Source organism: Anomaloglossus baeobatrachus, chromosome 3 (assembly GCF_048569485.1).
Source record: "Anomaloglossus baeobatrachus isolate aAnoBae1 chromosome 3, aAnoBae1.hap1, whole genome shotgun sequence".
Taxonomy (NCBI): domain Eukaryota; kingdom Metazoa; phylum Chordata; class Amphibia; order Anura; family Aromobatidae; genus Anomaloglossus; species Anomaloglossus baeobatrachus.
This window is the reverse complement of record NC_134355.1, coordinates 21,901,769-21,917,239: the sequence shown is the minus strand read 5'-3', so window position 1 is coordinate 21,917,239 and position 15,471 is coordinate 21,901,769. Positions and strand designations below refer to the sequence as shown.

The following is a 15,471-nucleotide window of genomic DNA, read 5'->3' as shown; positions in this document are numbered from 1 at the left end:
AGTCCCAGCACAACCCAGGGTAATACTGTAGTCCAATTTCTGACAGTCACCTTCCCTTTCAGGAGCTCCACATCCAATCTCCTTGTAGTGGAGGGGGTATGGGGTTTTCCCATTGTGGCTAAAGGAGAGCCTTCTGCTCCCAGACACTTTCATATCCATGTGTCTTTTCCTTGTAGAGAAGGGGATAAGGGAGTAGCCAGTAGTGCCGGAGTAGAGCCTTGTGCTCTCAGACGTTTCCATATCTATGTGTCTTCTCCTCATAAATGAGGGGGTAAGGGGGTAGCCAGTAGTGCCGGAGTAGAGCCTTGTGCTCTCAGACGTTTCCATATCTATGTGTCTTCTCCTCATAAATGAGGGGGTAAGGGGGTAGCCAGTAGTGCCAGAGAAGAGCCTTGTGCTCTCAGACGTTTCCATATCCACGTGTCTTCTCATAAATGAGGGGGGAGAGGGTAGCCAGTAGTACCAGAGAAGAGCCTTGCACTCTCAGCCGCTTCCATATCCACGTGTCTTCTCCTCGTATATGGGAGGTAGAGAGTAGCCAGTAGTGCCGCCTTGCACTCTCAGATGCTTGCATATCCACTTGTCTTCTCTTCGTAGAGGAGAGCCTTGTGCTTGGGGAGACTCCACCCGGGAAAGTCAGCTCGCTTCATGTGCCAGTCCATTTCAGCCCATTACCTTTTAGGCTTGGGGCCTTGTCCTTAAAGTCCCATCCTCCAGACCATTAAACTTGGATCCACTTTGGTAGAAAGTCAGTCTGTAACCTCAGCATTGTTACTATGTTTTTGTCTTGGCCAACACTTCAGGATCACGCTATCGCATTCTGCATCCTTTTTTCTTTTGCTGCCGCAAGTCACCCACTGCATGGGGCCTTGATGACCTACAAATTAGAAGTCACACACTGGGCCTTATCTGACTCTCTAGAAGGAAGCATCTCTTTCCCTATCAGATAACCCCTGCCATTGTGGGATAGCCCCAATATTTAACTACTTCTTACCCTAGAGTCCGATAACCACATAAATTCTGCTATACATTACTATACATCACACGGCATATTAGTTACAAGGACGTCGGACGCAATTCACATAACATCACATCACAACAACACAATTGGTGTCTTCAGGGAATGGAATGCATCAGAAATAGTCAACCTCCTTACCCTACTGCAGCCCAACAGTGGCTACTGATTGGCTGCAGCCATGATGTTCCGTCTGATCAGGAGTGGTCAAGTTGGGAATCAAGGTGACACAGGTAGGGGTGCTCAAGAATGTCGGGGTCTTTTAGGTGAGAGCTGTGGACCCAGTTCTACAATGAAATTTTGCATTGAGCAATAAAAAGGATCTCAATTAAAGGGACCACCGTTAGGTGGTCCGATATGATTCTAATAATAAGGCCACCCTTGAATATAGTAATATGTGCATGTTTTTCTTTGTAATTGTAGATATTCAGACATCAAATCAAGTGAAAAGATTCGACAACTCCGCTCCAACAGCATCCCAGCACAGTAAGTGTTACGCACGTAACTCATTTATTCAGAGCAAGGGGTAATGGAAATAATAATGCCTTCAACATGGAGGAGCATCACCCACACCTTACTTGTCCCTGTACAGACTAGACAACCCCTAACCGCACCACTAAAAACATCATCTGAGACCTGGCTCCCTAATAGGCCATCGAGGGGTTTCTTGTACCTCCTGAGGAACTAATGGGGAGGCCAAGATCCACAGCTGGCCAGGAGGGGGAAAAGTGTGCAAAGGTATATGGGGACCCAAGATGAGAAAACTTTAGGCACCAAGGGGAAAAAAGGAGAATAATAAATGAACCAAGAACAACCTCCGACCAAGCTAAGGAGAAAGGAAAGGTTTTGGGAAGGAAGACAAATAGGTTTTGCCTAGCAGGGAAAATCCCTTAGGTGAAGGGCTGGAACTCGTTAGTGCTAATCCTCCTAGAAGTATAGCCAGCAAGGAAATGTGGTGAAGGGAGAGTGTAAATATGCCATCCTAGACTGCGATAGGGCAAACCAAAACGAGACAACAGGAAACACCTGAAAAGGAGCAAAGCCAGAAAGTAAAATAGAGGCAAAAGAAACCATCAGCATTAGGACAAGGAAGAAAAGGGCAAATAGCTCAGAAGACAGGAGAACCAACCATGGAGCAAGAAGTCACCGGATCGACTCCCCAAATCAAGTCATGATAGTAATTATCAGACACATAAACTACTCACAAAGTGTTAGGGATATTTGGCTTTTGGGTGAAATTTCCATATGATCCTACAATGACCTATAACCTTTTCAGGTGACCTTAATATGACCGCCTCTGATCTTTTGGATGATCATGTCCAACTGTTCAAAGTTTCAGGACTTTCTGCACAACTTTCAAGGAGCAACTCCATCAAGGAGTTTAATGGCAAAATTCACAATAGGTGCTTGATCCATGAATCACCCAATAAATTTTGGGATTCAGTTAGAATTGGTATTAAACCGTCCTCCTCATCATTGCCGTTCATATTTTGACATAAAACCAAGATGACACCTAACAACTGATAGGTAGTACCAAGCCATTATGAGGCTTCAAGGAGGATGTTCTGAGATGGAAGTTCCCACTGAGCTTAGAGCGTCACCAGCAGGTTGTACAGAGACACACAGAGACTGGAAGAGTCATAGAAAGCCAGAGATGTGGCCACTGAGCTTAATGTGTCATAGAGTGTCATCAGCAGGTTGTAACAGAGATACAGAGAGACTGGAAGAGTCACAGAAAGGAAGAGAAATGGACGTTCTTAGGTTACATCCAACACTGATGTCCACTTTGTTGTGAACAGTGCCCTGCGGAGCTGGATGATGAATGGCACACAACTCCAGGCACATTTAAGGGAGGTGAGAGGCCCCCAAATGTCACATCAGACCATTTGAAACCTTTTACATCAGTGTGGTCTGCGTGCTAGATGATCTGCAGGGTCCCTAACCACACCACCAGGCACACGCGTCATCTTCGTACCTGAACACACCACCAGGCACAGGCATCATCTACGTACCTGACCACACCACCAGGCACACGCGTCATCTACGTACCTGTCCACACCACCAGGCAGAGGCGTCATTTACGGTGGACAAACGACCATTAGCCTCTATGCTGGTAAGTAATGAAAGTTGAGCAGAAATGATGGCCTCCGATGATGTTGGAGATGAAAAGTAGAGCACTGTGCATCAGCCACTGCTGTCACCAGATAAGCCTTTGGTGGTGTTAGTGTGTACCGGTGTCTAGTCACTACAGAAACGCTCTTCGCTGTGTGACTGGTACAGTAACAGTCCCTAATACTGGAATAACATAATTACTCCAGTGATTGTGCCTCTGCATGAGCAACATTGGTCTAATGTCATCTTCATGGACGACAATTCTCCAGCTGATCGAGGTCTCATCATTAGGGAACGGCTGCTGGAGACTGGGGAACCTCAAACGGAGCGGCTGCACTTTCTCCAGACCTAAACCCCATAGAAAACCTATGGAATCAGCTGAGTTTCTATGTAGAGGCCATAACTCTGTACCCCAAAACCTCAATCACCTGAGGGCCGCAATTCAAGAAGAGTGGGACACCAGCCTCCATAGACAATAACTCCACTGGTGACCAGCAGGAGGCGTCGTTCTCAGCTGGAATTAATGGTCAGGGCCACACGACAAGTTATTAAGAAACTTACTTTTTTTTGGGACGGGGGTTATGCCCACCACTGGTGTTGGCTTTTGGGCCAATAAATTGTGTGAGATGAAGAAATCCCCATTGCTGCTTCTACTTACAGTCATATGAAAAAGTTTGGGCACCCCTATTAATGTTAACCTTTTTTCTTTATAACAATTTGGGTTTTTGCTATTTCAGTTTCATATATCTAATAACTGATGGACTGAGTAATATTTCTGGATTGGAATGAGGTTTATTGTACTAACAGAAAATGTGCAATCCGCATTTAAACAAAATTTGACCGGTGCAAAAGTATGGGCACCCTTATCAATTTCTTGATTTGCACCCTCCTAACTACTTTTTACTGACTTACTAAAGCACTAAATTGGTTTTGTAACCTCATTGAGCTTTGAACTTCATAGGCAGGTGTATCCAATCATAAGAAAAGGTATTTAAGGTGGCCACTTGCAAGTTGTTCTCCTATTTGAATCTCCTATGAAGAGTGGCATCATGGGCTCCTCAAAACAACTCTCAAATGATCTGAAAACAAAGATTATTCAACATAGTTGTTCAGGGGAAGGTACAAAAAATTGTCTCAGAGATTTAAACTGTCAGTTTCCACAGTTCTTGTTAAGCCCAGAAGTTGCAGGACAAAAAAATATCAGAAAGGCAGAGAAGAAGAATGGTGAGAACAGTCAAGGACAATCCACAGACCACCTCCAAAGACCTGCAGCATCATCTTCAGATGGTGTCACTGTGCATCGGTCAGCAATACAGCGCACTTTGCACAAGGAGAAGCTGTATGGGAGAGTGATGCGAAAGAAGCCGCTTCTGCAAGCACGCCACAAACAGAGTCGCCTGAGGTATGCAAAAGCACATTTGGACAAGCCAGTTACATTTTGGAAGAAGGTCCTGTGGACTGATGAAACAAAGATTGAGTTGTTTGGTCATACAAAAAGGCGTTATGCATGGAGGCAAAAAAACACGGCATTCCAAGAAAAGCACTTGCTACCCACAGTAAAATTGGTAGAGGTTCCATCATGCTTTGGGGCTGTGTGGCCAATGCCGGCACCGGGAATCTTGTTAAAGTTGAGGGTCGCATGGATTCAACTCAGTATCAGCAGATTCTTGACAATAATGTGTAAGAATCAGTGACGAAGTTGAAGTTACGCAGGGGATGGATATTTCAGCAAGACAATGATCCAAAACACCGCTCCAAATCTACTCAGGCATTCATGCAGAGGAACAATTACAATGTTCTGGAATGGCCATCCCAGTCCCCAGACCTGAATATCATTGAAAATCTGTGGGATGATGTGAAGCGTGCTGTCCATGCTCGGCGACCATCAAACTTACCTGAACTGGAATTGTTTTGTAAACAGGAATGGTCAAATATACATCCAGGATCCAGGAACTCATTAAAAGCTACAGGAAGCGACTAGAGGCTGTGATTTCTGCAAAAGGAGGATCTACAAAATATTAATGTCACTTTTATGTTGAGGTGCCCATACTTTTGCACCGGTCAAATTTTGTTTAAATGCGGATTGCACATTTTCTGTTAGTACAATAAACCTCATTTCAATCCAGAAATATTACTCAGTCCATCAGTTATTAGATATATGAAACTGAAACACCAAAAACCCAAATTGTTATAAAGAAAAAAGGTTAACATTAATAGGGGTGCACAAACTTTTTCATATGACTGTAATGTCCGACTTTCATGATAAAATATCACTGTAGAGGGAACCTTTTAGGTTTTCCATAAATTTCACTCATAAGTCAAATATCTCAAACTTTTTGTAAGTACTATATGATGTACCCTGGTGGACTGAGGAATTCTGCCTTTCCTTCACCCTACATTATATCAGCAGAGCTGCCACTTACCCACCGGTCTTTGATTCTCCTGTAATTCCTATCACATTTTGTCCGTTTACATGGATTATACAAGATGGTAATGGAAATGCTTTATATATGTAGCAGTCAGACTCTGCAGTAATGAGGTGCAAAACAATTACGTATGTCTCTTCTTTAAAGGAAATCTACATTTTTTGCCACCCCATCTGTAAGCAGCATGATGTAGGGGCAGATACTCTGATTCCAGCGATGTGCAACTTACTGGGCTGCTTGCTGCAGTTTGGATACAATTCCTGTTTTATATGTTGGAAATCTAGTGGTTCTCTGTATAGCCCCACCCACACCACTGATTGGCTGATTTCTGTGTGCACTGTGCATAGGCAAAAAGCTGCCAATCAGTGGTAGAGGTGGGGTTGTAAAGCACTCTTGATTAAGGAGGACTACATGGCAGCAGGTTTACTAGTCGTCTACTGATAATCTCCTGCTGAGAAAACATTGATTTTATAAAAACTATAGCAAGCAGCTCAGTAAGTGACACATCACTGGAATCAGGGTCTCTGTCTACATTTTGCCGCTCTCCGATTAGTTGGCAAAAAGCTGCTGACAGATTCCCTTTAAAATAGATATTGATAATATAAAAAGGAATAACTACAAATAACAGAATTGCATTTGTAGCAAAAAATGAATGGAAAATTGAACCAAAGTCTTGAAAAGCGCTGGAACTGCAAAACTAACACCAGGCTCCTCTGTCCATAATTGTCTCATCCAATGCGTTTTTACATCTTCGCATAATTGGAGATTTCCAGTTTGCTTTATTGTGTTTCCAGTGGAAGATTTCATCTTGATTTGGTTATTGCTCCATTTGTATTTTGCTTTATTTTTTGCTTTTTCTTGTGTTGTCAACGGGATTTCCAATTTTTTATTTTGCCAAAATCAAACTTAAAAGGATCTCCAGTAAAGAGGCTACTTTATGGTTGGTAATCCTATATCATTTTGAAAAGAAATGGATCTTCTGACATATAGTGTTGTGTGTGTGTTTTGTGTCATTGTAGACCTACAGACAATGCAGCAATTTTAAATGAAAGGATCCAGGAATATTACTACCGGCGCTCCTCATTACAGTAAGTATTAGTTTTACGGGGTCCTTCTCCCATATCACACAATCAACAGAGCGAGAGATGAGTGTGCAATCCAAAGAGCATTTCTTCCAAGCAAATCAGAGTCCATAAAATAATCCACCATACAGAGGGTAAAATAGTCCAGAAACACGTATATAGTCCAGTAAGCGATAAATGTCCAGGTCTTTCTGGGGAGTCGCAGCTCCTGCCCCAGAGGATGAATCTTCCTGCTTCTCTTGTAGTTCCCAGCCAGACTGACTAATCTCCAGGTAAAACAGAGAGGTTAGGTGGATTCCAGGCCCCCTCCCCCAGACTAAGTGACAAAAACCCGGCAGGGGGTGATTAAACCTGCAAACAGAACAATGTACACACAAGGAATACAGAATAGACAGAGCAGCACACCTAAAATACGAACGTACACAAAATTATACACAGCCCCCCATATTCTACCATCACAATCAGATAAATCACTACCTTATGGGCAAAAACATAGAGCGCCCCTCTGCAGGCACAATATATGGGCATTTGTCAGTCCAATAGTGGATCACAATGAAGTCGATCATGGCACACATTGGCGCTTTATTAATTCTCTAGGAAACCATGGAAGATCATGCACAACTTTGCAATAAATGCAGCAGAGTTGTGCATGATCGATCCCACTCCATTCACACAGGGCTCTTCACAGCTTCAGGTTCTGGGAACAGTAGGGGTCTCAATGGTCAGACCCTTAGCGATCGAAAAATTATATCCTATCCTAAGAATAGGGATTAACTTCCTAGGTTGAGAATAACCCTTTAAATCCAGTGTCATGGGGTCCTACTCCAGAATCACACAGAGCAAGAGATGGGTGAACAATCCCAAGAACCTTTATTATATGCAAAACCGAAAGGTCCATAAAACAGTCCACCACACAAAGGGTAAAATAGTTCAGGAACACAGATACAGTCCAGTAACAGCATAAATAGCCCGGGTGTCACGCCACGGACTAAAGTAGAGTCTGGCATGAGCTAAAACACAACATGGGTTACACAACGACAGACAAGAGGTACACATTTTAACAACGAAGGGCCCTAGGATTAGTGAGAGGGTAGATGGACACTTCCTTCAGTTACCTGCTGCCTTATGCTGCAGTCCTAGCCAGTCCCTATACAGGTTCCTCACCTGTCACCAAGCAGGAATACATAAAGCCCTAAAAAGACGCTACAATAGTCCCTGGCTGGGGAGTGGGCAGGTGAAGGACACTAGCCCCACCATTGCACTGAAACAACACTCTGGGAAAGGAAGACAAACAGAGGGAAACATAACAACAGACTGCTGAAGTCAGCACTAAGACTGCAGCCACCACAGCAACTTCAGCAGAGGGTTTTCAGCAGCTCCTTCCACCTCCAGGCCCAGCATCCAAATGACAAAGAGAATAACCAGCACCCTTTGCTGGGAGCAGAGGGTATATCAAGGGACTGGGAGTGGTCCCAAATTAGAAACTCCTGAGTTGGTAATAGGCTGTTTGCTGGCAAGGAATATTGACGTTAACCCTACAAGTGCCAAAAGAAAGGAAAACACATTTAATATTGAGAGTCAAGAATGGAAAATGACTCTCAAGTCTTGAATCTGTCACTAGTCTCATAATGCAGTGAGACAGCCATGACATCAGGAGATGAGTAACAATCCTGCACTTAGAAATCAATATGGCAGTGCAGCGTTAGATACTTATTACATATAGGCTCATCCAGCTGTCTTTTCCAGTAATCAGGGTTTCTCCAAGTCTCTCTGGATGCTGGCCTTAGCATCAGCGTCCCACAAAGGATAAATCTTATTGCCTCCTTGTCGTCCGGCAGTCCTTCCTTATATCCAGGTCTAGCAGAGAGTTTGGATGGTTTTCAGGACCCTTCAAACCTAGGGACAGCACCTTAGTGATCAAGGCACTGCAGGGGGTGATTTTCAGCAATTGGAGAGCAAGGGAGATATGAATGGACAGTCAGGAAATGTCAGCAGGGGATCATCAAGAGGCATGGACACATCCAGGCTGCAGATGGTAACTGAGAGAATTCAATTATTGGACCTTCTCTAATGTAATTTAGACTGTAGACCACAAAGGGGAACACACAGAGCAACAAGGCAACACTCAGAATCTGTAAAAATATGAACATAGACAGAATGATACCAAACCCACCATATCATACCATCAAATCCAGCCACCACTATAAAAATACACGCAGTGGGTTTTGTTTACATGTTAGTATTCAAATACATTAATAAGCTGACTACAGAGATACAGCACCAAAACCAGAAACCAACCTTGACACATAGATATGGAACCAAGCCTACTGCAACTAAACTACAAAGAAAAGGTAACATAATCAAAAATATGGGACAGATATGATACCACAATTAAAAAATAATGCATGGTTTGGAAACCACTGTTCTCATAATTACATTGGGCCAACTAAAACAGCAAACGCTACACTGAAATGTTGTATTGAATGTCCCAGCTTGCCGTTTGTTTTTTAACCTAAAAAACTGATTTAAAAGGTTCTGTGCACATAAGGAATTGAAGGGATCCTATAAAGTTGGCATGTTCTGGGTGAAGAGACCAGCCTCTGCTGAGGACTTCAAATCTTTCACCACATATCAATGGAAAATTCTGTAGCATGAATACACCCTGTGCATTTGTACCCTGGAAGAGAGTCACACTTTGCACATATCCAGCACTTTGACGCTATCTATATACTAAGTGCAAATGTACAACCAATGCAGTCATCGGTTCCTCATGGGCCGTCTTTCTGATGATTGGCTGAAAAGGCTTTCTGATGTCATTTCCAGTAGTTTTGACGTTACACCCCTGAAGATTCCGGTGTCACAACCAAGCAGAAAAGTTTCAACTGAAATGGTCCCGCTGATTTTTTGAGGCTGATATGCAAAACCAAGACCTCTATTGGAGACCCTAGCTTGCCATGTATCCCCTCTACCCCTAAGAAAAAGATTGATCGCTCTTAGTAAGATAAATGATACATTTTCTTTATTGAGAGCAAATAATTCTTCTCCTGGCACTGGCTTTATCTACTAATGTCCTCATATAGCACACAGTGAGTAAAACGGGCCAAAACGTAGACTCGTCAAGTTGGTTTTGACTTCCGCCAGCCTATGACGGGTGCCTCTGTTTTACCTATTAATGGCATCAGTCATACTTGTCTCCTCTTCTGTTTCTTTCCACTTTTCAGCCATGATTGTTTCTGGGTTACTCTTCAATATAGTATAATGTGTGTTCTTGTGTCTATTTGTAGATGTTCAGACACCCCAGCAATGTTAAATGAAAGGAGCCAAGAACGTTTCACCAGACGCTCCTCATCACCGTAAGTATCAGATAAGTCCCTATGTAATGTACTGCATATGGTACACAATGGTAAACTGAGAAATTCCGCCTTTGCAAGTACAGCTGCCCCTTACATCCAATATATGATTCTGTGCTATTAAATTTTGTCCATTAACATGAATTATATGAATTATTTTTGGATCAGGATCTTATCATGTATCTCTGTATACAGGGAGCTCCCCCTAGTGGTGGCTGCAGACAGGATCTTATCATGTATCTCTGTATACAGGGAGCTCCCCCTAGTGGTGGCTGCAGACAGGATCTTATCATGTATCTCTGTATACAGGGAGCTCCCCCTAGTGGTGGCTGCAGACAGGATCTTATCATGTATCTCTGTATACAGGGAGCTCCCCCTAGTGGTGGCTGCAGACAGAATCTTATCATGTATCTCTGTATACAGGGAGCTCCCCCTAGTGGTGGCTGCAGACAGGATCTTATCATGTATCTCTGTATACAGGGAGCTCCCCCTAGTGGTGGCTGCAGACAGGATCTTATCATGTATCTCTGTATACAGGGAGCTCCCCCTAGTGGTGACTGCAGATAGAATCTTATCATGTATCTCTGTATACAGGGAGCTCCCCCTAGTGGTGACTGCAGATAGCATCTTATCATGTATCTCTGTATACAGGGCGCTCCTGCTAGTGTTGGCTGCAGACAGGATCTTATCATGTATCTCTGTATACAGGGAGCTCCCCCTAGTGGTGGCTGCAGACAGGATCTTATCATGTATCTCTGTATACAGGGAGCTCCCCCTAGTGGTGGCTGCAGACAGAATCTTATCATGTATCTCTGTATACAGGGAGCTCCCCCTAGTGGTGACTGCAGACAGGATCTTATCATGTATCTCTGTATACAGGGAGCTCCTCCTAGTGGTGGCTGCAGACAGGATCTTATCATGTATCTCTGTATACACGCAGCTCCCCCTAGTGGTGTCTGCAGACAGGATCTTATCATGTATCTCTGTATACAGGGAGCTCCCCCTAGTGGTGGCTGCAGACAGGATATTATCATGTATCTCTGTATACAGGGAGCTCCCCCTAGTGGTGACTGCAGATAGAATCTTATCATGTATCTCTGTATACAGGGAGCTCCCCCTAGTGGTGACTGCAGATAGCATCTTATCATGTATCTCTGTATACAGGGCGCTCCTGCTAGTGTTGGCTGCAGACAGGATCTTATCATGTATCTCTGTATACAGGGAGCTCCCCCTAGTGGTAGCTGCAGACAGAATCTTATCATGTATCTCTGTATACAGGGAGCTCCCCCTAGTGGTGACTGCAGACAGGATCTTATCATGTATCCCTGTATACAGGGAGCTCCCCCTAGTGGTGACTGCAGACAGGATCTTATCATGTATCTCTGTATACAGGGAGCTCCTCCTAGTGGTGACTGCAGACAGGATCTTATCATGTATCTCTGTATACAGGGAGCTTCCCCTAGTGGTGACTGCAGACAGGATCTTATCATGTATCTCTGTATACAGGGAGCTCCCCCTAGTGGTGACTGCAGACAGGATCTTATCATGTATCTCTGTATACAGGGAGCTCCTCCTAGTGGTGGCTGCAGACAGGATCTTATCATGTATCTCTGTATACACGCAGCTCCCCCTAGTGGTGTCTGCAGACAGGATCTTATCATGTATCTCTGTATACAGGGAGCTCCACCTAGTGGTGGCTGCAGACAGGATCTTATCATGTATCTCTGTATACAGGGAGCTCCTCCTAGTGGTGACTGCAGATAGAATCTTATCATGTATCTCTGTATACAGGGAGCTCCCCCTAGTGGTAGCTGCAGACAGAATCTTATCATGTATCTCTGTATACAGGGAGCTCCTCCTAGTGGTGGCTGCAGACAGGATCTTATCATGTATCTCTGTATACACGCAGCTCCCCCTAGTGGTGGCTGCAGACAGAATCTTATCATGTATCTCTGTATACAGGGAGCTCCCCCTAGTGGTGGCTGCAGACAGAATCTTATCATGTATCTCTGTATACAGGGAGCTCCTCCTAGTGGTGGCTGCAGACAGGATCTTATCATGTATCTCTGTATACACGCAGCTCCCCCTAGTGGTGGCTGCAGACAGGATCTTATCATGTATCTCTGTATACAGGGAGCTCCCCCTAGTGGTGGCTGCAGACAGGATCTTATCATGTATCTCTGTATACAGGGAGCTCCCCCTAGTGGTGGCTACAGACAGGATCTTATCATGTATCTCTGTATACAGGGAGCTTCCCTTAGTGGTGACTGCAGACAGAATCTTATCATGTATCTCTGTATACAGGGAGCTCCCCCAAGTGGTGACTGCAGACAGAATCTTATCATGTATCTCTGTATACAGGGAGCTCCCCCTATTGGTGGCTACAGACAGGATCTTATCATGTATCTCTGTATACAGGGAGCTCCCGCTAGTGGTGTCTGCAGACAGGATCTTATCATGTATCTCTGTATACAGGGAGCTCCCCCTAGTGGTGACTGCAGAGAGAATCTTATCATGTATCTCTGTATACAGGGAGCTCCCCCTAGTGGTGACTGCAGACAAGATCTTATCATGTATCTCTGTATACAGGGAGCTCCCCCTAGTGCTGACTGCAGACAGGATCTTATCATGTATCTCTGTATACAGGGAGCTCCCCCTAGTGGAGGCTGCAGACAGGATCTTATCATGTATCTCTGTATACAGGGAGCTCCCCCTAGTGGTGGCTGCAGACAGGATCTTATCATGTATCTGTGTATACAGAGAGCTCCCCCTAGTGGGGACTGCAGACAGGATCTTATCATGTATCTCGGTATACAGGGAGCTCTCCCTAGTGGTGTCTGCAGACAGGATCTTATCATGTATCTCTTTATACAGGGAGCTCCCCCTAGTGGTGACTGCAGACAAGATCTTATCATGTATCTCTGTATACAGGAAGCTCCCCCTAGTGCTGACTGCAGACAGGATCTCATCATGTATCTCTGTATACAGGGAGCTCCCCCTAGTGGTGGCTGCAGACAGGATCTTATCATGTATCTGTGTATACAGAGAGCTCCCCCTAGTGGGGACTGCAGACAGGATCTTATCATGTATCTCTGTATACAGGGAGCTCCCCCTAGTGGTGGCTGCAGACAGGATGTTATCATGTATCTCTGTATACAAGGAGCTCCCCCTAGTGGTGGCTGCAGACACAATCTTATTATGTTATTATGTATCTCTGTATACAAGGAGCTCCCCCTAGTGGTGGCTGCAGACAGAATCTTATCATGTATCTCTGTATACAGGGAGCTTCCCCTAGTGGTGACTGCAGACAGGATCTTATTATGTATCTCTGTATACAGGGAGCTCCCCCTAGTGGTGACTGCAGACAGGATCTTATTATGTATCTCTGTATACAGGGAGCTCCCCCTAGTGGTGGCTGCAGACAGTATCTTATCATGTATCTCTGTATACAGGGAGCTCCCCCTAGTGGTGGCTGCAGACAGGATCTTATCATGTATCTCTGTATACAGGGAGCTCCCCCTAGTGGTGACTGCAGACAGTATCTTATCATGTATCTGTGTATACAGGGAGCTCCTGCTAGTGGTGACTGCAGACAGGATCTTATCATGTATCTCTGTATACAGGGAGCTCCCCCTAGTGGTGGCTGCAGACAGGATCTTATCATGTATCTCTGTATACAGGGAGCTCCCCCTAGTGGTGGCTGCAGACAGGATCTTATCATGTATCTCTGTATACAGGGAGCTCTCCCTAGTGGTGGCTGCAGACAGGATCTTATCATGTATCTCTGTATACAGGGAGCTCCCCCTAGTGGTGGCTGCAGACAGGATCTTATCATGTATCTCTGTATACAGGGAGCTCTCCCTAGTGGTGGCTGCAGACAGGATCTTATCATGTATCTCTGTATACAGGGAGCTCCCCCTAGTGGTGACTGCAGACAGGATCTTATCATGTATCTCTGTATACAGGGAGCTCCCCCTAGTGGTGGCTGCAGACAGGATCTTATAATAATAATAATAATAATCTTTATTTCTATAGCGCCAACATATTCCGTAGCGCTTTACAATTCAGGAGGATCATATACAAACAAGTAACAGTTATAGAAATACAATATTTAGAGGGGAAAAAAATACAACCCTGCTCGTGAGAGCTTACAATCTACAATGAGATGGGGGGAGAGGCAAGGTTCAAGTGCTTATTTACACTGACAATCCAACCATCTCACGGAAATGGGGCTGGATAATGGTTTCCTGGACCAGTGGGCCCGAGCCTTGAGATGCCTTTGGGTGCCATGGAGTTTGATGTGGAGCTATGTTGTGAGAGGTTGTAGAGGGACTATGTGAATCGAATCTGATTAGGGAGTGTGATAGGCCGCCCTAAAAAGATGCGTCTTTAGGGTGCGTCTGAAGCTGAGTAAGTTGTGATTTGTCCTAACTTCTTGGGGTAGAGCGTTCCAGAGGGTTGGTGCAGCTCGGAAGAAGTCTTGGATCCGGGAGTGGGAGGTTCGAATTAGTGTGGATGTTAGTCGAAAGTCGCTTGCAGAGCGTAGAGAACGGGTGGACTGATAGACAGAGAGGAGGGTGGAGATGTAGGGGGGTGCTGCACTGTGGAGAGCTTTGTGGTGGTAGAGAGAAGGGCGGAGATGTAGGGGTTGCCGCCCTGTGGAGAGCTTTGTGGGCGAGAACAAGCAGTTTGAATTGGATCCTATGATATATGGGCAGCCAGTGCAATGACTGGCACAGAGCAGAGGCATCCGAGTAGCGGTTAGCCAGATAGGTGACCCTGGCTGCTGCATTAAGGATTGACTGTAGAGGAGAGAGTCTAGTTAGGGGGAGACCAATTAATAGAGAGTTACAGTAGTCCAAGCGAGAGTGGATCAGGGCCACGGTGAGGGTTTTTGTCGTTTCCATTGTGAGAAAGGGGCGGATTCTAGAGATGTTCTTGAGGTGCAAGCGGCAGGTGCGGGCAAGAGATTGTATGTGGGAGATGAAGGAGAGATCAGTGTCAAGTATAACCCCCAGGCAGCGGGCTTGCGGCCTAGGACTTATCGTTGTGCCACACACAGAGAGGGAGATGTCAGGTTGAGGAAAGTTGGAAGATGGAGGGAAAAGAAGAAGTTCAGTTTTGGAAAGGTTAAGTTTCAGATAGAGAGCAGACATGACATTGCAAACTGCAGTCAGGCAGTCACTGGTGTTCTGTAGTACAGCGGGGGTGAGCTCAGGGGAGGAGGTGTATAGCTGTGTGTCATCAGCATAAAGATGGTACTGAAAGCCAAATCTGCTGATGGTCTGACCAATTGGGGCAGTGTAGAGGGAGAAAAGAAGAGGGCCAAGGACTGAACCTTGAGGGACCCCAACAGTGAGAGGAAGAGGAGAAGATGTGGAGCCAGCAAATGATACACTGAATGAGCGGCCAGAAAGATAGGAAGAGAACCAGGAAAGAACAGTGTCCTTTAGGCCGATAGAGTGGAGCATAGAGAGAAGGAGATG

At 45.1% G+C, this 15,471-nt stretch overlaps 1 protein-coding gene across 1 annotated transcript in view; it reads left to right on the top strand.

The window, feature by feature from the left end:
- LOC142294881 (calpain-13-like) overlaps positions 1 to 15,471 on the top strand; it is a 212,644-nt gene that overhangs the window by 140,886 nt on the left and 56,287 nt on the right. The window contains exons 15-17 of the mRNA XM_075337943.1: positions 1,439 to 1,501; positions 6,573 to 6,641; positions 9,920 to 9,988. Of these exons, the coding sequence (XP_075194058.1) occupies positions 1,439 to 1,501; positions 6,573 to 6,641; positions 9,920 to 9,988 (201 nt within the window). The remainder of the gene's footprint in view (positions 1 to 1,438; positions 1,502 to 6,572; positions 6,642 to 9,919; positions 9,989 to 15,471) is intronic.